The following is a 22,139-nucleotide window of genomic DNA, read 5'->3' as shown; positions in this document are numbered from 1 at the left end:
TGGTGGCGTACTGGATTGTTGCACTTCTGATTCGGAAGGTCATGTTCAGATCCCAGCTCCATTAATCTGCCACTACATGGCCCTTAAACCAGATCCTTAACCCTCAACTGCTCAGCAGTATACGTAAATGAAATAACTGGAAGTGGTTCTGGATGAGAGTCTTACACTTCATATGTGGAAGTAGAAGAGATCCTGCATGTGTACAGTCCCAATATGTGAAAATTCTTTATATTATTTATTTAATTTCTCTTTATTTGGCACAAATACAGTCTGCAGTGTAAAATGCAGTGGTTGAAATTGTGGGTATTGTGAGTGTGATGAGAATAAAAGCTTAAGTCACTTCCTGTCCATCGCTAAACCACAGGATGTAGAATTCTGCTTTAAATATTTACCATGAACACCACAGCTGACGTCGTCTCTCATGTAGCGTTTTGGTCCGTGTTCTACGTGTCATGTAGAAGAATTTATATAAAGGATTAAATACGCTGATTTTTTGCATACATACTCTGAGGTGCAGAAGCGATGGTTGGGTCTTTAGCATCATTTAGCAAATTAGCTGAAATGAAAAAGGGAGACATGAATGATGTGGGAGAAATGTGATAAAGAGGAGGTCAGGCAAAAAGTCCATACCTGCTGTTATTGTTGATGATGATGATGTACTTGTGATCTCAGCATGCACTGACGGATTCGTGTCCTGTGTTAAAGTGGAGTGTGTGGTGGGTGAAGCAGTACTGTAGGCAGAATCATCTGAAAGATCCATTTTTAAATCTCATACAGTTCAAATTTGTCAGGTTAAAGATCCATGAACTGGTTATTAATCAAAGTTTTTAAACCTGAAACATTGTACAATGTGATGAATTAATAATATATTATTTTAGTGTCCTCTGTGCAACACTCACCCAGTTTAACCAGCAGTTGAAGCTTAGTGTAAATATCTCTCAATGGGACAGTCCGCTGTACCACACACCAGTAAGTGTTTGCATCCTCTGCTCTCAGATCAGTGATGGTGACGGTGAAGATTTTGGCTGTTGTGTCGTCGTACAGAGAGAATCTGGTGTCTTCAGCAGGAGATCCAGACTGAACAGGAATGTTTTTGGTTGCAGGCCAACGGGGACATTCACCTCTGCAGAGATACTTGTTGTTCTTTTCATATCCAGATTCATAGTGACATTTAATCTGAACTGATCTTCCTCTGTATCCAGTTACTGTAGTTACAGCATCAGATCCAGCTGGAGAATGAATTACAGTGTGATCCAATGTGATCCAGGACGATGATGCAACATATAAGATCAGTATTTAGACATATTTAAGTGCAAACATTGTGACAAATAAAATGAGAGGCAGGTACAGAAGATTAAATTGCATACACACAGAATAATAGTATAAATCATAGATCTTATTAAACATGGGTTTTCTTCTCGCTGCACATTTTGTGTTTAACCACAAGAAGAAAGATGAGAATGAAAGCCGGCTGAACTGAAACCATTAACAGTGACCATTAAACACAATCTTTTCAGGTATTATATAAAAAAATGCTTTACAAATTATTTCACAAGTTAAGATGTGTAGATGTTTGCATGCGTAGGATACTAAAAGTGTTTTTGTGGTAAACAGGAAGCCTCAGCTTCCCTGATAAAAGATCTATCGAGCAATAAATGTGCGTCAGTGCAAAGCTTTAATGTTGATGGTGATGATAATGTGCTTTTACTTACCTGCAATCAGGCAGAAGGTGAAAAGAAGAAAGATTTTCATTTTAAGTGAAAGCTTCTTCTTAGAACGAATAAAGAAATGCTTTGTTCGTTTTCTTCCACTTCTTCACTCACTCTGTTTTTGGTGACTGTACAGTGTGTATTTGTGTGTTGAAGGCATAAGTGACCTCATGTCCACTTCCACTTTTTGTGATAGGAAACCACCCAGGAAGTGCCTGTGAGAAATGCTGCACTGCAGTGTGAACTGTAATCTCAAATTTGCTTTGTGTCTCCTCAGTCGGTGGGGAGTTCGTATACAAAGTAGTTTTTATTCATGTAAAAGCAATGTTTGTGTTATTTGAGTGAACTAGATTTACTCCAGGATTAAATGGAGTGTTCGTGAGTGTGTCTCACGCTCAGGTGTATCACCAGACACCATTCATGAGCAGCTACCTGGCACTGCTAAATGTAATAATTTAGTTGCAATAGTACTGCCCTCTAGTGGACAAGTGTGAACCAGGAACAAAACACTGCAGTGTTCTCCGAATGTAATGTACAAACACAAGGCAGACAGAGGATTTTGACAGGATTGTAGATATCATGATGCTACAGTGTGAATAATTCATTTACACAATCTTGTAACATTCAGAATGTTTCCTAGATCATTTCCAAACAGGTGCAGGAAAACACATATAGACCAACCAAGAGCAGGTCACAGGCCATGGCCATGGAGTTCTGTTCCACCTGCCATTATTATGATTCCTGCAGAAAAGTCCCTGGTCTGAGTTTGACTCAAAGAACTCACATGCATGTCTTCTGAGCAGTCCTTTTGGTCTATAACAAAATTGGAAGGACAAGAAGATACATTTTGCTGCTTAGGAATTACAATGTGGGTATATGCTTTCTTTTCATGTTGTATATGGAGGATCTTATCCCAGGATTTACTTGGGAATACTGGTCTGGTGAAGGTGCCCCAGTAAAGACAGTAATTGTTGTTCATACTTCTAGCTGGGACAATTTACACAGCAGGAAGGACTGTAGGTGTTTTGGGGTATCTGGTAATACTGTCTGTTTTATTTTGTATGATACACCACTTACATTTGAAGAGAATATGTGACTTGTTACACACGAGTTTTGAGTTAAGTGTAGGCAGTGACTCTCTGGCTTGAGCCGTCACTCATACGGGGTCTAAACACCCTTTACGAATGCTACAGTAATGGGAAACGGAGCACATTGTAAGGAAAGACCCCTGCTGTGTTGATGGAAGGTGTAAAGAGTGTATAATGTATACATGTCTCCTTTTATACCGGAGGATTGCAAAGGAAAGGTAGAAGGCAATCTCAGGATGCTAAGACCAAAGCCAGGGGTTTTGCTGATGACATTAATGGTTTGTGCTTTAAATAGAAGCCTGATATCATGCAAGAGGAATTAATGAGCCGGATAATTAACATCTATCATATTCTTGCTGCTTGCCTGAAGGGGGCAGTAACACTGAGGAACATGGTAGAACAACCTGGAAGCTGAGGTCTCAATGTTCTTGTTGGCATATAACATATAAATAATGTGATGTTAGTAATTTAAAGACAAGATAAACTATAAGAACAAAAAGTTGATTTACAAAAAACTTGTTAAAATATATATATATATATATATATATATATATATATATATATATTATTGTAGGTACAGCATTGTTACATGCAAACTTTCCATTATATGTTGGTTGATTTATTAGAGATTACTTCAAGTAACAAAGTTTAATTTAAAAACAGACATAAAAAATCTACAGCAAGTGATTAACGCACAGGCCTGGCAAAATGTCTGCTGGGGAACCAATAAACACTGCTACAGCATTTGAATCTTATGTTTTATAACTGAAGGTCAGATTCTGATAGACTGGATTTGATTGGATATCAGTAAAGGTTGAATTCTGATGGTTTGATTGGTCAGTGGTAGAGTCTGGACTCTTGCATGCTTTTGTTTGCAGATGTTTGAAATTTGGGCAATTTTCATAAACATCACTTGTCTGAAATGGAAAACAAAACTCAATTAAAACGTTTGTAAGTGAAGTGTTTCTGAAAGTAATATCAGGAGCAGATCATTAGTCCGTACCTCTTTGGAAGATGTTACGGGTCCTGCAGTGACATGAGAAGGAAAACAATGTTAGGCTGTGTTTTGCATTTTAAAGGAAACACTGAGATTATTCCAGCTTTCTGTTTACACAAAATTATATTAGTAATCCTTCATTTCGGTTAAAAAGAAATAAATTGGGTGTCATCGCCTCTTTTGATTAGATATATAACATGTGACTGAATGTGTATTTAAAGCAGGTCATCATGAGGTAACAAAATATCAAGTGGTTTTTACCTCGACATTTTCTTTTGCAGTAGACTGCTATAATTACAGCAACAATGAACATGACTGCACCTGTACTGATCAGGAGGTAGGCAGCTAAACATGGAACATCTGTACAGGACAAACATTTACCAGGAACATGAAAATTCAAACTACTGTTGGTGTTCCTTTACAGTGTAGATGCAGGTCTACATACCATTTTTTGAGGGAGCGGTGGTTTGGTGTTGAACTGTGTTTACCAAATTAGCTGAAGAAAGGAGACATGATGAATGACAGACGTGACAGAAATATAATAAAGTAAAGCTTAGATTAAAAAAGTTTTAGAATCCACTGATGGACTTGTGATAGGTGTTGAAGTTAAGTATGTTGTGTGTGTGGACTGTGAGACAGTACTGCTGGTAGGAACATCTGAGAAATAGAAAGAAAGCTACAATTCAGGTTCTCTTTCCATTCCGTTTACAATTTCTAGGTTTATAATCCACAATTTGAGCTTCATTTATCAATCTTTTTTGAGGATTTTTACAGTAGCTGATATTTTCATGTGCACATTAATAAATGACAATCTGGAGAGTCATGTGCCTTTTACTGAGGAGTGTCTTCCTTCTGGCAACTCTACCATACAGGCCTGATTGGTGGAGTGCTGCAGTAATGTTTGTTGTTCTGGAAGGTTCTCCTCTCTCTACAGAGAAATGAGTGACCATCAGATCCTTGGTCACCTCCCTGACTAAGGTCCTTCTTTGGAACCACCAAGAAGAGTCTTGGTGGTTCCGAACTTCTTCCATGTATGTATGATAGAAGCCACTGTGCTCACTGGGACCTTCAATGCTGCAGAATTTTTTTCTAACACTCGCCCTTTTCACCCAGGATTCGAAGCTGTAAGTGTTTGTGACATTTTCTCTCAGATAATTGATCTTGAAGATGAAGATGTTGGACTTTCTGTTGTCATACAGTGAGAATCTGATGTCTATAGCAGGAGATCCGGAATGAACAAGAATGTCTCCTGACTTCCAGCTGAAACATGGACCTCTGCAGTTTGATCCTCATTTATCAATTTCAACGATACTCTATAAATCACCAAATTCCTTCATGGTACTGCTAATTTGTATTAAACCACACCCAAATTCTTATCATAAATCTTAGTTCTCAGAATTTCCACTTAATAAATGAGGCTCCTTCTACAATGTACATGGTGGTTTAATAATTAAGTTTCCACTGTGTAACACTCACCCATTTCAACCAGCAGTTGGGGCTTTGTGTAAATATCCCTCCCTGTGCGCTCGATCCCACACCAGTATGTGCCTTTATCCTCTGCTCTCAGATCAGTGATGGTAACGGTGAAGATTTTGGCTGTTTTGTCGTCATACAGAGAGAATCTGGTGTCTTCAGCAGGAGTTTCAGAATTTACCAAAACATCCTTCCAGGAATTCCAGCTACATTCTTCTCTGCAGAGATATTTCTTGTACTCTTCATATCCAGGATCATAGGGACATTTAATCTGAACTGATCTTCCACTGTATCCAGTTACTGTAGTTTCAGCATCAGATCCAGCTGGAGAATGAAATACAGTGAAATTAATTCACTATCCAGGAATATTTAATTGTAATTATTGTGATGAGTGTAAGAGAAGAGCCAGGTACAAACTATGTACATAGATGATCCTATACAGATCCTATACATTTATACATGACATTCATGTAAGAAAACTAGGAAGTCTCATTACCCCCTAAAACTTGATTACGAAAGCTTCAAAAATTTCTATCAAGCTGTTAAAGTCCATAACTGCAAAGCTTTAATGTTGATGTTGATGGTCATTTGGAAGTGTGTTTACTCACCGGTAATCAGGAAGAACGTGAAAAGGAGGATGATCTTCATTCTAAGATCAGTCTCAACAAATGCCTTCTTGAGAACAAATAAATAAAATGCTTCTTCTACTTCCTCATTCTCTCTACCTTAATGACGCTGCTGTGTCTCTATTTTGGGGGCAAAAAAACAAGTGGTCATGTTTATTACCACTTCCTGTGACAGAAAACCACTCAGGAAGAGTTGGTGTAAAATGCAAAATGCTGCTGCTGTTAAAAATGCTTTCAAGATATAAAGATATGTCTGCTTCTAAACTATTAAACATTAGAATTGTGTAATGCAACGTGAACTGTAATCTTAATTGTGTTTTATTTCCTCTCGCTTGGTGGTAAGTTAGTGTACAATGTCGTTTTTATCAGCATACAGCTTACATTATTAACAGCTTTCTGTCACTGTTTACTGTAACTGTATGTGAATAAAGACCCCTACGTACCCCCTAGAGGGCAAAGTAAATCAGAACCAATACATGGGTGAATACTGCATACAATACAAAAATACTGTACAGGGGTTGTGTTATATAAGTTGCAGATTGTGAAGTTAAATTAGCAAAACAACTTGTACAGCTGTACATAAAGCATTTCAATTATTATTGGAATTTCACAGATACCCAAATCCAGAGCAACTCAATCTACACAACATATTGGGAGACAGATGTAAGAATTAGCCATGAATTGACTAATTATTTCACCAGTACCTGTAAACTGAAACTAAAGTCTTTTGGAATTTAAATTGATCTTCAAAAAAGTGAAATTCCATGTTAATGTAAAAAACTAAAAGTGAAATTAAATTTGAGTGTAGATTCTGTATGTCAGGTCAGAGTCTGCTGGAAACTCACAACTCCCAACCATCACCATGTCCTTCCAATATGTCCGCCACAGATATAAAAGCACCGGAAGCACGTTTTTGTATTCTTTGTATTGCACCAAATCATAAAAGACTGTCAGACACCACTCATGAGCGCTGGTCTCGGTGGCCTAACGTGTTGTCTGATGTCCAGCACGTGGTCTCATCTTTACCCGCTTAAGTTCCTTTTATATCACAGTAACATAATGTTCCACAGGCAGAGCTTTGATTTATTTTTTATTTATTCCTGCTGGCAATTTCCTTCCTTGTACTCATGCCAGGGCATGCAAACACACACACATACACACACACTCTCACGTCTTTCCTTGACACCGACCTGAGAACCCGTGCATAGTCGTGGATCAGCATGCCCTCACATTGCATCCACTGCTTTTCCACACATGTCACCATACACCCCATCATGCCTGGGACTTGGTGTGTCTCAGGATTTCCACACCAAGTCGATGGTTGGCCATCAAGCAATGTTAAACAAAACCTACTCAAATTTGTTGGTAATGATCATGGCAGGAATAAATGCTGCTTGCGTTATATATGTAAAGTTCTGGCTCCTCCACTTTCATTGTTTCGATGGCAAATACAGGCTACTGCCACCTGCTCTCACACAAGCACAGAACATACACACTAGTTGACCATCAGCTGTCTTCCGTCTGGTGTGTCTCAGTTCAACTTTGTGGAAAACTGGTGAGGTGCATGCACTCCTGAAGATCAACATTGCTGGTCAACCTTCGACTTGGTGTGTCCCAGGCTTTCCACACCACTTTCATGCCACTCTGAGCCTATAGACACTACACAGGGAAATTCCATCAAAGTGCTGTTTGTTGCCTGGTGGTGAAATTCAGGAACTAAGGAATATTTGCTGTCCTGAAATCCATGGTACTCACAGAATCTGTCAGGACCCTCACCAGCATCCACTAAGTAGACCAATGAAATTAGTCATGACCACAAAGAATGAATTCTTAAACTTTGATAAAAACATTGTAAATAATACCCACATAGATGGTCAAGAATCTTTATTTTAATAAAGAATGGCATTTATACATTTTTTGTTCTTCTGAAAATGTAAATATTTTTACATGATGCACAGTCAAAGCAAAAACCTTCCAGACAAAAAAAGTAAAGAAATGATAATCACTATGACATTTTCTCCCAGTCCTCTTACATTACCAACATCATCCTAAATCTCATTTGTTATTAGTGGAGTTCAGGGTCTGGTAGAGTGAATCTGATTGGTTAGTGGTTGGATCTAAACTCTGGTAGACAGATTCAGGTAAATTGTGTTTATTTCTTGCTTGGAGGGTGAGTACATTGTGGTAATTTTCATAATCTTTATTAGTCTGAAATGAAAAAAACATAATAATAATAATTTTAATGTTTGTAAGTAAAGTGTTTGTGAAAATTCAACCTTAAACAAACACTCGTCTTGTACCTCTTTGGATGATTGTGTCTCTGTTGCAGGGCCTGCAGGGAGATGAGAACATCACCACAGTTTGGTTACATACAAAATATAAAACACTTTAGATTGAAGACAATCACATATCACTGTCAGGATCACACTGAGAGACACAGACTACATTTCCCACAATCCACTGCACCTCATGAACCGTCACAAATTTAGTTCTCTGCATGTGGTTCATGTTCACCAACACTACACTTCATGTACACTTTCGTCTCTTTTGTCTTTTAAATATTTTTTTTTTCTTTAATAAATTTTTGCACTTGAATTTCCATTGCATTACATGACACAGCTGTATTAAATAAAATTAATATATTGATGGGAATGGCATTTAATCAGTTTATAAGCATTTGAGCCCTGTGTTTTCTGTTTCTGTGATTGTTGTTTAATGTAGCACCAGGGTTCTGGAGGAACGTTGTTTCATTTCACTGTGTACTGCGTCAACTATATATGGCTGAAATGACACTAAAACTTCTTGACTTGAAAAAAATGTCCTAGCAAAAAAAGAAAACAGAATAATATGCAGTAGTGAAGCTAGAAGTGATTTCTCTCTGGTCCAGTCTGTAGCTACATGCAGTGACTCCAGCATCATATACAGGCTTTTCTCTGTATAACATCACTAACTAAAGATTCAGAGGTGGATAATTGTTTACTGTCTTTTACCGTTGTTAGTAAGCACATGTGGATGCCAGTAAAGCGGTTGGAAAATCAAAATAAATTAATCCGAAACATGCATTAAAGTGGGTTTTACCTGGAAAAATTATTTTGCTGTGCATGCATTAGAAAATTACTATAATCACACCAACAGCAAACACCACTGCACCTGCACTGATCAGGAGGTAGACAGGTAAACCCGGAACATCTGTTCAGGACATAAAGGGGCATCACAAACATAAATGAGGATGGGTTCCCCTTTGAGTCTGGTTCCTCTCAAGGTTTCTTCCTCATATCATCTAAGGGAGTTTTTCCTTGCCACTGTCGCCACGGCTGCTCATCAGGGACAAACGCACACCATTCACCTTCACTGTTGTTTTCTGTAAAGCTGCTTTGAGACAATGTCTGTTGTGAAAAGCGCTATACAAATAAACTTGACTTGACTTGACTTGACTTAAATGTTCAAACCACATTAAACATTGTGATGTAACATGAAATACATGGAGTCAGTAGTGGAGGTGTGTAGTAAAAGAAGGGAAAATGTTCTTACATGCAGCTGGAGGTGTCTCAGAATGCACTGATGGACTCACTGTATGTGTTGAAGCAGAGAATGTGGTGTGTGTGGACTGTGAGACAGTACTGCTGGGAGGAACATCTGAGAGAACAGAAACCACATCAGGGGACAGTACAGGTTCTCCTTTCCAGGTCAGATTTATAAAAGCATAGCTGATTTTCTTAAGTGCACATTAATAATTGCTTCATGGTACAGTTTATTGATATTTAGCCACACCCAAAAGTTTACCATAACATTTCAGAAGACCTATAAATGAATAAATGGAGAAAAATCCCATTACTTGGAGCTAAATACAACCCTATCTGCAGCATATTGGCATATCGCACTTGATTTGACATTTACACAAATTTAAGAGTGAAAAAGAGTCAAGTCAAGTCAAGTCAAGTTTATTTGTATAGCGCTTTTCACAACAGACATTGTCTCAAAGCAGCTTTACAGAAAACAACAGTGAAGGTGAATGGTGTGCGTTTGTCCCTGATGAGCAAGCCGTGGCGACAGTGGCAAGGAAAAACTCCCTTAGATGATATGAGGAAGAAACCTTGAGAGGAACCAGACTCAAAGGGGAACCCATCCTCATATGGGTGACATCAAAAGTTTGGTCATAAATCTTTCAACAATACAGAACAATTTGTGATCATCATAGATCCAGCATCAGCTTCTCCATGCCAGGGCCTTTAAACACTCGGCATCTACTTCTCCATGATCATCCATAGGTCCATAATCTTCACGAGGTGGGACGTGACTGGAGCTGGCCAAACCTCAGGATGCCTCGGGATGGGGAGAGAAAGAGAAGCAGTGGAGAGGAATTAGCGTAGCTGCTGTTCATGATATTAACAGCACAAGTTGATAATGTGCATGTGATCAGATGTTCTGGAGCACAAGGTTATGATGTGATGTGTGTGATGTGTGTTATGTGTAGGCTTTTCTAAAAAGATATGTTTTTAATCTGCACTTAAACTGGGAGAGTGTATCTAAACCCCGAACACTGTCAGGAAGACTATTCCAGAGTTTAGGAGCTAAATGTGAAAATGCTCTACCGCCTTTAGTGGACTTTGCTATTCTAGGAACTACTAGAAGCCCAGAGTTTTGAGATCTCAGGGAGCGTGACGGATTGTAGCGTGTTAAAAGACTGGATAGATACATGGGAGCCAAACCATTTAGTGCTTTATAAGTGAGTAGCAGTAGTTTGTAGTCTATTCGAAACTTAACAGGAAGCCAATGTAGGGACGATAAGATTGGGGTTATATGATCGTATTTTCTTGACCTAGTAAGAACTCTTGCTGCTGCATTCTGAACTAACTGAAGCTTGTTTATTAATGATGCAGGACATCCACCTAGTAATGCATTACAGTAGTCTATTCTAGAGGTCATAAACGCATGGACGAGCTTCTCTGCATCAGATATAGATAACATATTTCTTAGCTTAGAAATATTTCTAAGGTGAAAGAAGGCTGTTTTTGTAACTTGATTGATGTGATTATTAAAAGATAAGTTGCTGTCTAAAATAACTCCCAGGTCTTTTACCGTTGAACTAGTAGTTACAGAACAACCGTCTAAATGCAGGCTGAGATGCTGGAGCTTCTGTGTACTATTTTTTGGGCCGATGAGCAAAATCTCCGTTTTATCAGAATTTAATAGCAGAAAGTTATGGGTCATCCAATCTCTTATTTCTTCAACACACTCAGTTATGCGAGCGAATTGAGCTGTATCGCCTGGTTTGGATGAAATATATAGCTGGGTATCATCAGCATAACAATGGAAGCTAATTCCATGCCTTCTAATAATATTTTCTAATGGAAGCATGTATATTGTAAAAAGCATGGGTCCCAGAACTGACCCTTGTGGCACGCCATAATTTACTAGCATTATCCTGGATAGCTCTCCATTTAAATCTACGAAATGGTAACGATTGGACAGGTAGGATTTAAACCAGCTTAATGCCTGTCCCTGAATACCGATGTAATTCTGTAAGCGATCGAGGAGAAGATCATGATCTATAGTGTCGAACGCAGCACTAAGATCTAGTAAAACTAATAGGGAGATGTAGCCTTGGTCTGAAGCTAAAAACAGGTCGTTAGTGATTTTAACTAGAGCAGTTTCTGTGCTATGATGGGGCCTAAAACCTGACTGAAACTCTTCAAAGATATTGTTCTCCTGCAAGTGGTTACATAACTGGGCAGCGACAATCTTTTCTAAAATCTTAGACATAAATGGGAGATTTGAAATTGGTCTGTAATTCGATAGCGTGCTTGGATCCAGATTAGGTTTTTTAATGAGGGGCTTAATAACTGCTAACTTGAGGAATTTAGGGACATGACCTAACGATAGTGAGGAGTTAATAATATTTAAAAGAGGCTCACCAGCTGTATATAACACTTCCTTCAGTAGTTTAGTGGGAATTGGATCTAACTGACATGTTGTTGATTTAGCTTTCATAATAGCATCATACAGCTCTTCCTGTCCTATACATGTAAAACAGTGTAGTTGTGGGGTTGTAAGTACGATTGTGTCAGGAGATGCTGTCAGAGGTTGAACTGCCACAATTGTTTTTCGAATGTTATCTATTTTTTCAGTGAAGAAATTCATAAAGTCTTCACTACTAAACTGTGATGGAACACATTTTTCAGATCCCTGATTTGTTGTTAATTTAGCGACTGTACTGAAAAGGAACCTGGGGTTGTTTTTGTTATTTTCTATGAGTTTGCTCAGGTGTTTAGCTCTAGCAGCTTTTAGCGCCTGTCTGTAGCTAAGCATACTGTCTTTATACGCAATTCTAAATACCTCCAATTTAGTTTTCCTCCATTTTCTCTCCAGATTACGTGTTGTTCTCTTTAGGGCATGCGTATGACTATTATACCAAGGTGCAGGTGCTTGTTCGAACCTTTTTTTAAGAGAACAAACGTTTTGCCAAAGGAATATATTTCCACACCATAAACACATTCTTTGTGTGTATACTCCTGCAAATGATTCTCAAATACACATTTAAACATTGTACATGGTGGTTTAACAGTCCCAAACACAGTGTGTTTATAATTAGTGATTTATTGTGTCAGATTATTTTCGTCTCCTCTGTGTAACACTCACCCATAATCACCAGTTGAATCTCTTTAAATTTATAAAGTCTTGATTGCTGGATCCCACACCAGTAAGTGTTTGCATCCTCTGCTCTCAAATCAATGATGGTGACGGTGAAGATTTTAGCTGCTCTGTTGTCACACAGAGAGAATCTGGTGTCTTTAGCAGCAGATCCAGAATGAACAGGAATGTCTTTGTATGGATGCCACCTGGTATATTTACCTCTAATCAGATACTTTTCAAAATGTTCATATCCAGTTTCATAGCAGCATTTAATCTGAACTGATCTTCCTTTGTATCCAGTTACTGTAGTTACAGCATCAGATCCAGCTGAAAAGAAAATAACTATTTAATTATGGAAAGCAATATGAGCTAGATAAGACCAAATGTTTATGGAAAATAGGATTTATACCTGAATCGTTCAAATTCATGTGACACCATTTTTACATGGTGGCCCTTATATGGCTTCTTGTCATGATTTGTTGTATTCAGTACTTACATTTCTGTGAATTATACTCAACCAAAAAGCTAACTATCAGTACACATAGCAGGTTTATGTTAATCAAATTGTATTGTACAGGTTGTCAATGAAGATTTATATTTTTTATAATCAGCTAACAAGGACCATACAAGGAGCTGGAGAATAATATTATATAATGAAGGAAAATATTCAATGTATAAAAGGCTCAGAAGAAGCAGCAAACAGCTAAAGTCTAGAGTCTGTCAACTATACCATACCCATACCATATCCTATATCATATCCTATTGTATAGTAAACTTTACACCCTGTAACAGGCGTTTCCGATGTGCAGTCTAACTGCCCTCTTTGAATGATCTTAAACATAACCTTCTTCAAATGTATTTAAGGAAACTCCTTAACCAATGTTAACAAGTCTCTGTGACACTTCCATCTCAAAAACCATATAAAAGATCTATAACTTTCTTTCGGCTTCTCCCATTAGGGGTCGCCACAGCGGACCATCCGCATGTTTGATTTGGCACATGTTTTTATGCTGGATGCCCTTCCTAATGCAACCCTTCCCATTTATCCGGGCTTGGGACCGGCACTAAGAGTGGTTGGGGTTGGTTCCCTGACCAGGGATCGAACCCGGGCCGCAGCAGTGAGAGCGCCGCATCCTAACCACTAGACCACCTATAACTAACCTGAAAAAAGATGTCATCATTGGAAATGTAGATTTTTATTTTTATTTCTTAACCTTTGCACATGAAAACATATAAATGTGTAATTACATCTGTAAAAGTTATAAATTAAAATAGCAAATCTTAAATGCATTAAATGTATGTCTGTTCTTCCACTAATTATGAGGCAGCATCAATCTAAGAGAGCCTCTGTAGTGTTTGGTGCAGTTCCAATTTTTCACCACAAGGTGTAATAAAAACCCTGGCAGTAAGGGAGTGCACTGCAACATTATTGTGAAAGGTGAAGGGTGAAAGGTGATTTACTTGCAGTCAGAGGTGGCAAAAGTACACACATTTACTTAAGTAGAAGTAAGTTTCTGACATGTACTTAAGTAAAAAGCAGTTATTACTTCTACCTGTTTTAGTGTCACATTGGTAACTGGACCTCACATCATATTAATATTAGGTCTGTTAATCAAATTAAATATTTAATCCCACATTTCTATCTGTTCTAATGTACCATATATTAATACATCCTGTTTTTGATACTTTAAGCAACATGGACATGTTGAAATATGGATGCAACATAAATCCCATCTCATCTCATCTCATCTTCTCCCGCTAATCTGGGGCCGGGTCGCGGGGGAAGTAGTCTAAGCAGAGATGCCCAGACTTCCCTCTCCCTAGACACTTCTTCCAGCTCTTCCGGGGGGACACCGAGGCGTTCCCAGGCCAGCCGGGAGACATAGCATGTCCTAGGTCTTCCCCGGGGTCTCCTCCCAGTGGGATGTGCCCGGAACACCTTCCCGGGAAGGCGTCCAGGAGGCATCCGGAACAGATGTCCGAGCCACCTCAGCTGACCCCTCTTGATGTGGAGGAGCAGCGGCTCTACTCTGAGCTCCTCCCGAGTGAGGAGCTCTCACCCTATTTTTAAGGGATCGCCCAGCCACCCTGCGGAGAAAGCTCATTTCGGCCGTCTGTATCCGGGATCTTGTCCTTTCGGTCATGACCCAGAGCTTATGACCATAGGTAAGAGTAGGAACGTAGATTGACCGGTAAATCGAGAGTTTCGCCTTGCGGCTTAGCTCTTTCTTCACCACGACAGACCGGTACATCGACCGCATTACTGCAGAAGCTGCACCGATCCGTCTGTCAAACTCCCGTTTCATCCTTCCCTCACTCGTGAACAAAACCCCCAGATACTTAAACTCCTCCACTTGAGGCAGCAACTCTCCACCAACCTGAAGTGGGCAAGCCACTCTTTTCCGACTGAGGACCATGGCCTCGGATTTGGAGGTGCTAATTCTCATCCCAGCCGCTTCACACTTGCAAACCGTCCCAGTGACTGCCGAAGGTCTTGGTTTGATGAAGCCAACACGACAACATCATCTGCAAAGAGCAGAGACGAAATCGCGTTGTCACCAAACCGGACACCCTCCGGCCCCTGGCTGCGCCTAGAAATTCTGTCCATAAAAATTATGAACAGAACCGGTGACAAAGGGCAGCCCTGCCGGAGTCCAACATGCACCGGGAACAAGTCTGACTTACTGCTGGCAATGTGAACCAAGCTCCTGCTTTGGTCGTACAGGGACCGGACAGCCCTTAGTAAAGGACCCCGGACCCCATACTCCCGGAGCACCCTCCACAGGCCACCGCGAGGGACACAGTCGAATGCCTTCTCCAAATCCACAAAACACATGTGGACTGGTTGGGCAAACTCCCATGAACCCTCCAGCACCCTGTAGAGGGTATAGAGCTGGTCCAGTGTTCCACGGCCTGGACGAAAACCACACTGTTCTTTCTGAATCCGAGGTTCTACTATCAACCGTATTCTCCTCTCCAGTACCCTGGCATAGACTTTCCCAGGGAGGCTGAGAAGTGTAATCCCCCTATAGTTGGAACACACCCTCCGGTCCCCCTTCTTAAAAAGAGGAACCACCACCCCGGTCTGCCATCCCAGAGGCACTGTCCCCGACCGCCACGCATTGCTGCAGAGGCGAGTCAGCCAAGACAGCCCCACAACATCCAGAGACTTGAGGTACTCAGGGCGGATCTCATCCACCCCCGGTGCCTTGCCACCAAGGAGTTTCTTGACTACCTCGGTGACTTCAGCTTGGGTGATGGACGAGTACAACTCTGAGCCCTCAGCCTCTGCTTCCTCAATGGAAGACGTGACGGCGGGATTAAGCAGATCCTCAAAGTATTCCTTCCACCATCCAACGACCTCCCCAGGTGAGGTCAACAGCTCCCCACCTCTACTGTAAACAGCATTGATAGGGCACTGCTCCCCTCTCCTGAGGCGCCGGACGGTTTGCCAGAATCTCTTCGAGGCCAGCCGATAGTCCTTCTCCATGGCCTCACTGAACTCCTCCCAGGCCCGAGTTTTTGCCTCCACAACCACCCGGGCTGCAGTTCACTTGGCCTGCCGGTACCCGTCGGCTGCCTCAGGAGTCCCACAAGCCAACCAGGCCCGATAGGACTCCTTCTTCAGCTTGACGCATCCCTTACTTCCGGTGTCCACCACCGGGTTCGGGGATTGCCGCCTCGACAGGCACCGGAGACCTTACAGCCACAGCTCCGAGCGGCCGCTTTCGACAATGGAGGTGGAGAACATGGTCCACTCGGACTCAATATCTCCAGCCTCCCTCGGGATCCGGTCGAAGCTCCGCCGAGAGTGAGACTGAGACTGACAGGGGGTGAAAATGTATAATTTATTCAATGACTTCACAGTATATAAGGTTGGACATTGCAATTAGGAAAAGTGAAGCTGAAACGTCTCTGAGGCCCTCTAGTGGCTGTCTGCAGTACAATTTCCAACCTCACCTACTCTTTTCAGGTAAGTGTTTTTCATTTCAAATGCATTTAGTAACTGGCTTTAATAACACCCATGTGGCTAAATGAAAAAAAAAAAAAAAAACTACAGTTTAGTGGAAGATCTTCCCAGATGAGTGGAGGTTGACAGAAAATGTCAAGTCAAGGCAAGTATGCTATATTACCATTTCAACCGTACACGATTCTGTACACAGTGAAATAAAACATTTCCCCAGGACCACGGTGCTCCATTAAACAAGATAAATTAACAAAAGGAACACAGAACTACACAGAACTCTAAACTAACAACACAAAGTGCACATGTGCAACATTTAGTGCAAAAAAACGAAAGAAGCGGAAAAACTGTAACACAGTAGCGCCGACAAAATCCAAAATAAATACTGTACATTTAAACATTTGGTTCAACAGAAGTGTGCAAACAGAATTTTTTAATTTTTTTTCCAAATGTACTTACGTAGCCAAAATCGTCTTCACCTTCTTTCGGCTGCTTCCACTAAAGGTCGCCAATTCTAGCACAGTATTGGCACATAAGAATCCATCTGGACTTCCACTCTACATTTCCACAGATTCAACTAATGCCCCCTCCGGCCTTCCATAACCACAGCTTCAAAGCTGTGTGTGGAAGAAACACCAGTACACACTCCAACACTGGTGTTTATCACACGTGTGTACACACAGATGTAACTATATACAGTCATCAATCCTACAGATTCTCTACATGACTCTGTTCCTGCACAAACACATTCATTTACATAAAACAACATCCCCAAATCACCATATACCGTAAATAACTTTCTGTATCATCAACTTCCTGTAAAAATGGTGATTTCGTGGCAAATTTTTTATTCTTTTTTTATTTATTAGAAATGTTTAAACATTATGTAATTTACCATTATATTGATTTTATAGCTTTATATTTTTCAGCACCGAAAGTAAATCAGTAAATGTTTTTTGAATGTAGAAAAATTAACAATTAGAAGTTACTACATACTGCATTTTTTATACAGTAAATTCTTTTCTCAACTGGATTTGTTACTGGAACCGCAGTGTATCACCCATGTTCCAGCTCCATAATGAATTACGCAGATCCTCATGTAGGTGTTTAAGAGCCTCTGTAACATTGAGTTTCTCACTATACTTTAAATATTCAGCAGATCTCACAGTTTTGATATATTTAGGACTTACTTCAGCTACGATATTTTTTACATTGTAAAATTACCAATATAAGTAATTTTACTTCAGTTCAGTTCAGAGTTTCCATCTCAAAAACAGCACAGCATCCTGCAATTCACCTGTCTAACCACTAGGTGTCTCTATCACACACTGAAGTAAATATTCGAGTCACATTTCATGACATTATGATGCAGGTCAACATTTAAGCTCAATTAAAATAAATAAAACCCGTGTGTGTGTGTGTGTGTGTGTGTGTGTGTGTGTGTGTGTGTGTGTGTGTGTGTGTGTGTGTGTGTGTGTGTGTGAGTAAGTGAGTGAGTGAGTGAGTGAGTGAGTGAGTGAGTGAGTGAGTGAGTGAGTTGTGAGTATGAGACCATACATTTTCCGAAATGTTAGTCGGTTCTATGAAGTCTGACCACAAATATTTTTCAATTAAGTCACTCAAATTCAAATTCTTGTTTAAAACATTTATTTACAGTAAAAATGGAAAAGACAAATGCATTGCTGATGGTTTGGCTGGTTTTATATATATATATATATATATATATATATATATATATATATATATATATATATATATATATATATATATATAGACAGACACTGACGAACACTGTCTGTTACAGTTTTTCTCAGTTGCTTTGGAGGAATTTCTCAAAACTACTTGTTCACAAAACCTCCACATCATTTAGTGATATGGCTCATCATAAGAACATTTCTTGTTGCTTTGATCACATTTTGAATGCTTTTGTACATTAATTTAACTGATTGTGTACGAGTGTCTGCTGTTTCCTACATTATCAGTTGTTTATATTCATGTTGATCAAAGGATATTCTACTGGTTTCACCTGAATAGTTTTAACCCCAAAAAACATCTCAGCATCAATTCATCTCATAGAATTTGCAGATTTCATCACTAATTTAGCTACTTCTTTAGACAAAGCATTAATTATTGGTGACTTTAATATTCATTTTGATAATCAGGAAGACTCCTTAAGAGCAGCAGTTGTGTCCATTCTAGAGTCAGTTGGAATTAATCAGAATGTTATAGGACCCACTCATAGTGGTGACACACTCTTAATTTGTTGTTTACATTTGGATTAAAAATAAAAAACATAGTCATAATTCCACAGTCTGAAGCTATTTCAGACCATTATCTAATCTCGTTTAAAATCTGCCTCAGTCATTGCATTACTACTTCACCACGTTACCGTGTTAAGCGTACTTTTACGTCAGCTACAGCAGCGCGTTTTATCAATAATCTTCCAGAAATTACGATATTAGATAGATCTCCGTCTGACCCCGCAGAGCTCGACTGGGCCACTGAACACCTAGAATTAACATTACGTTACACCCTAGATGATGTAGCTCCCCTTAAAACCAAAATGATCAGGGAAAAAAAATTAGCACAGTGGTATAATGATCATACGCACACCTTAAAACAGACCACTCGAAAATTTGAACGTAAATGGCGTCAAACAAAATAACAGTATTTCAAATAGCATGGAAGAAGAGCCTCCTAATTTATAGAAAATCTCTTAGTGCTGCTAGATCAGCATATTTCTCCACCCTCATAGAAAATACCAATCATAATCCTAGATTTTTATTCAGCACGGTAGCAAAATTACCAGGGAATAAAAGCACTGCACTCACATGCACACCATCAATAGGTAGTAATGATTTCATGAACTTTTTTAATAAGAAAATTTAGAACATCAGGGAAGAAATCCAGACGGTTAATATAAATCCAAATTATTTTACAAGTAACCCTGTAGACAGCAGCATAATTATAGCAGACAATCAACTAAAAAGCTTTACTCCTATTCATGAGAGTGACTTAAATTAATTATTTTCCTCATCAAAATCATCAACCTGCATTCTCGATCCCTTGCCTAGTTTCTTTAAACAGATCATTCCAGAGGTAATTGAACCTGTTTTAAAAATAATAAACTTTTCCATTAGCACTGGTTATATACCAAAATCCTTCAAACTGGCAGTTATCCACCCCCTAATTAAGAAACCTGACCTTGACCCATGTCAGCTGTCCAACTACAGACCAATATCAAATCTCCCCTTTATATCCAAAATTTTGGAAAAGGTTGTAGCACAGCAGTTATGCTCACACCTACTTATGAATAATATTTTTGAAATGTATCAGTCAGGATTTTGGCCTCATCATAGCACAGAGACGGCGCTAGTTAAGGTGGTAAATGACTGTTATTGGCCTCTGATCAGGGTTTTGTCTCCTTACTTGTTTTGCTTGACCTTAGTGCAGCTTTTGACACCATTGATCACACTATACTACTTGCTAGACTTAAGTACGTTGTTGGAATAAAGGGAACAGCTCTCTCTTGGCTCAGGTCTTATTTGACTGATCGCTATCAGTTTGTTGATGTAAATGGTGAGTTCTCCACACTCTATGAGGTAAAGTTTGGTGTTCCTCAAGGATTTGTCTTAGGCCCCCTGCATTTTTCTTTATATATGCTGCCTCTTGTTGAAATTATTCATAAACATGGGATTCGCTTCCATTGCTATGCTGATGATACACAGCTGTATATTTCAGCAAAGCCAGATGAGCGAGATCAGCTTAACAATATTGAGGAGTGTGTAAAGGACATTAAACAGTGGATGCCTAATAACTTTCTTCTGCTCAACTCAGATAAGACGGAAGTACTTTTACTAGGACCACATGCAGCTAGAAGTAAACTTTCCGATTACTTAGCATCTCTGGATGATGTTTCTGTTTCAGCATGTATGGCTGTCAAAGACCTTGGCGTGATTATTGACCCGAGTCTTTCCTTTGAGTCTCACGTAAATAATATCACAAGGATCTCCTTCTTTACCTTAGAAATATTGCTAAAATTAGAAATATGATGTCGTTACAGGATGCAGAAAAACTAGTTCATGCTTTTGTTACTTCTAGATTAGACTACTGTAACGCTTTACTGTCTGGGTGTGCGAGTAGGTGCATAAATAAGCTTCAGTTAGTTCAGAATGCAGCAGCAAGAGTCCTCACTAGATCTAGAAAATATGACCACATCACCCCTGTTTTAATCATCTACACTGCTCCCAATTACATCTCGCATTAATTATAAAATACTACTACTGACGTATAAAGCACTTAACGGTCTCGCACCCCAGTATCTGAGTGAACTTCTGTACCAGTATGATCCTCCACGCCTACTTAGATCAAAAGGTGCTGGCTATCTGTTGATTCCTCAAATAATGAAGACTACAGCAGGTGGCAGATCTTTCTCTTATAAAGCCCCACAGTTATGGAACAGCCTTCCAACTAGTGTTCGGGACTCAGACACAGTCTCAGTGTTCAAGTCGAGGTTGAAAACTTATTTATTTAGTCAAACCTTTGATCAGTAAATTTTTTTCTTAGTGCAGATGAGGATGGGTTCCCTCTTGAGTCTGGTTCCTCTAAAGGTTTCTTCCTTATGCCATCTCGGGGTGTTTTTCCTTGCCACAGTTGCTCATCAGGGACAAACTTACTTACAAAGAACATATTTACTTTTAATCACCACATTATCTGTGTAATGCTGCTTTGAGACAATGGTAATTGTTAAAAGCGCTATACTAATAAAAATTAATTGAATTGAATTGAATTCATTGTATACATCATTGAATGCAAAATGGTTAAACCAGTTGTCTGAATCTGTCATCTAAAATTTCTATTACCGTATTTTTCGGACTATAAGCCGCTACTTTTTTCCCACGTTTTGAACCCCGCAGTTTAAACAACGAAGCGGCTAATTTATGGATTTTCCTTGGTTTTTCCTGATTTCACAAACTTCAAGCCAAAAAACTGAACCCCATAACATTAAATCAATGAAATTTCCGAACAGAAAAGAAAAAACGCACTTCACCTGTGTTCTGAGCTGCACGGCATCGGGAGATAAAACTTCCACCGGTGGTGATTTTTAAATGCACAACGATGCCAAAAGATAAACTCCCAAAATAAATAGTTGTGAAAGGAAGGAGGACAGTGAACAATGACTTTCTTGGTCGGCTACTGTTTAGATACAAGCCGTTGTAGCGCGTTGAGTCTGGGTGAAGGGAGAGCTCGCTAACTCCAGTTGCAACAGAAATCATATAAGCACTGAAAGGTTTCCAAAACTTGTGCTTTTTATTTTTCTTGGCAACAGCGTTACGGGTAAGTCAAAGATAATAAGGACATATTCCTCGGTCTTGCACACATGCAGTAATACCGGAAAAAATGCAGTGCCATGCTATTCCCAAAATACCGCTATGCTCCTAAAGGAAGCAAAGCATATTTCACCCGTTAAACCGTGTGTAACGTGTCTTTTGTTAAAGCCTGTGTAAAGTTCATTAGTTTCAGTGTAGACGTGGCTTATAGACAGGTGCGGCTTATTTATGTTCAAAATATAAATATTTGTGAAATTCAGTGGGTGCGGCTTATATATTGGTGCTCTTAATAGTCCGGAAATTACGGTAAATAAAACAT

General features: G+C 39.5%; 1 protein-coding gene across 1 annotated transcript in view; it reads right to left on the bottom strand.

Annotated features, from left to right (window-relative positions):
- Positions 1–22,139, bottom strand: part of LOC310715880 (uncharacterized protein) — a 184,087-nt gene that overhangs the window by 2,953 nt on the left and 158,995 nt on the right. The window contains exons 15-17 of the mRNA XM_083522577.1: positions 900–1,229; positions 631–747; positions 506–556 (exon numbers count right to left, since the gene is read on the bottom strand). Of these exons, the coding sequence (XP_083378703.1) occupies positions 506–556; positions 631–747; positions 900–1,229 (498 nt within the window). The remainder of the gene's footprint in view (positions 1–505; positions 557–630; positions 748–899; positions 1,230–22,139) is intronic.

This window comes from Silurus aristotelis (assembly GCF_946808225.1).
Source record: "Silurus aristotelis genome assembly, chromosome: 20".
In the NCBI taxonomy this organism is placed as follows: Eukaryota; Metazoa; Chordata; class Actinopteri; order Siluriformes; family Siluridae; genus Silurus; species Silurus aristotelis.
Note: the sequence above shows the minus strand (reverse complement) of the source record. Positions and strands in the feature narration are given on the sequence as shown.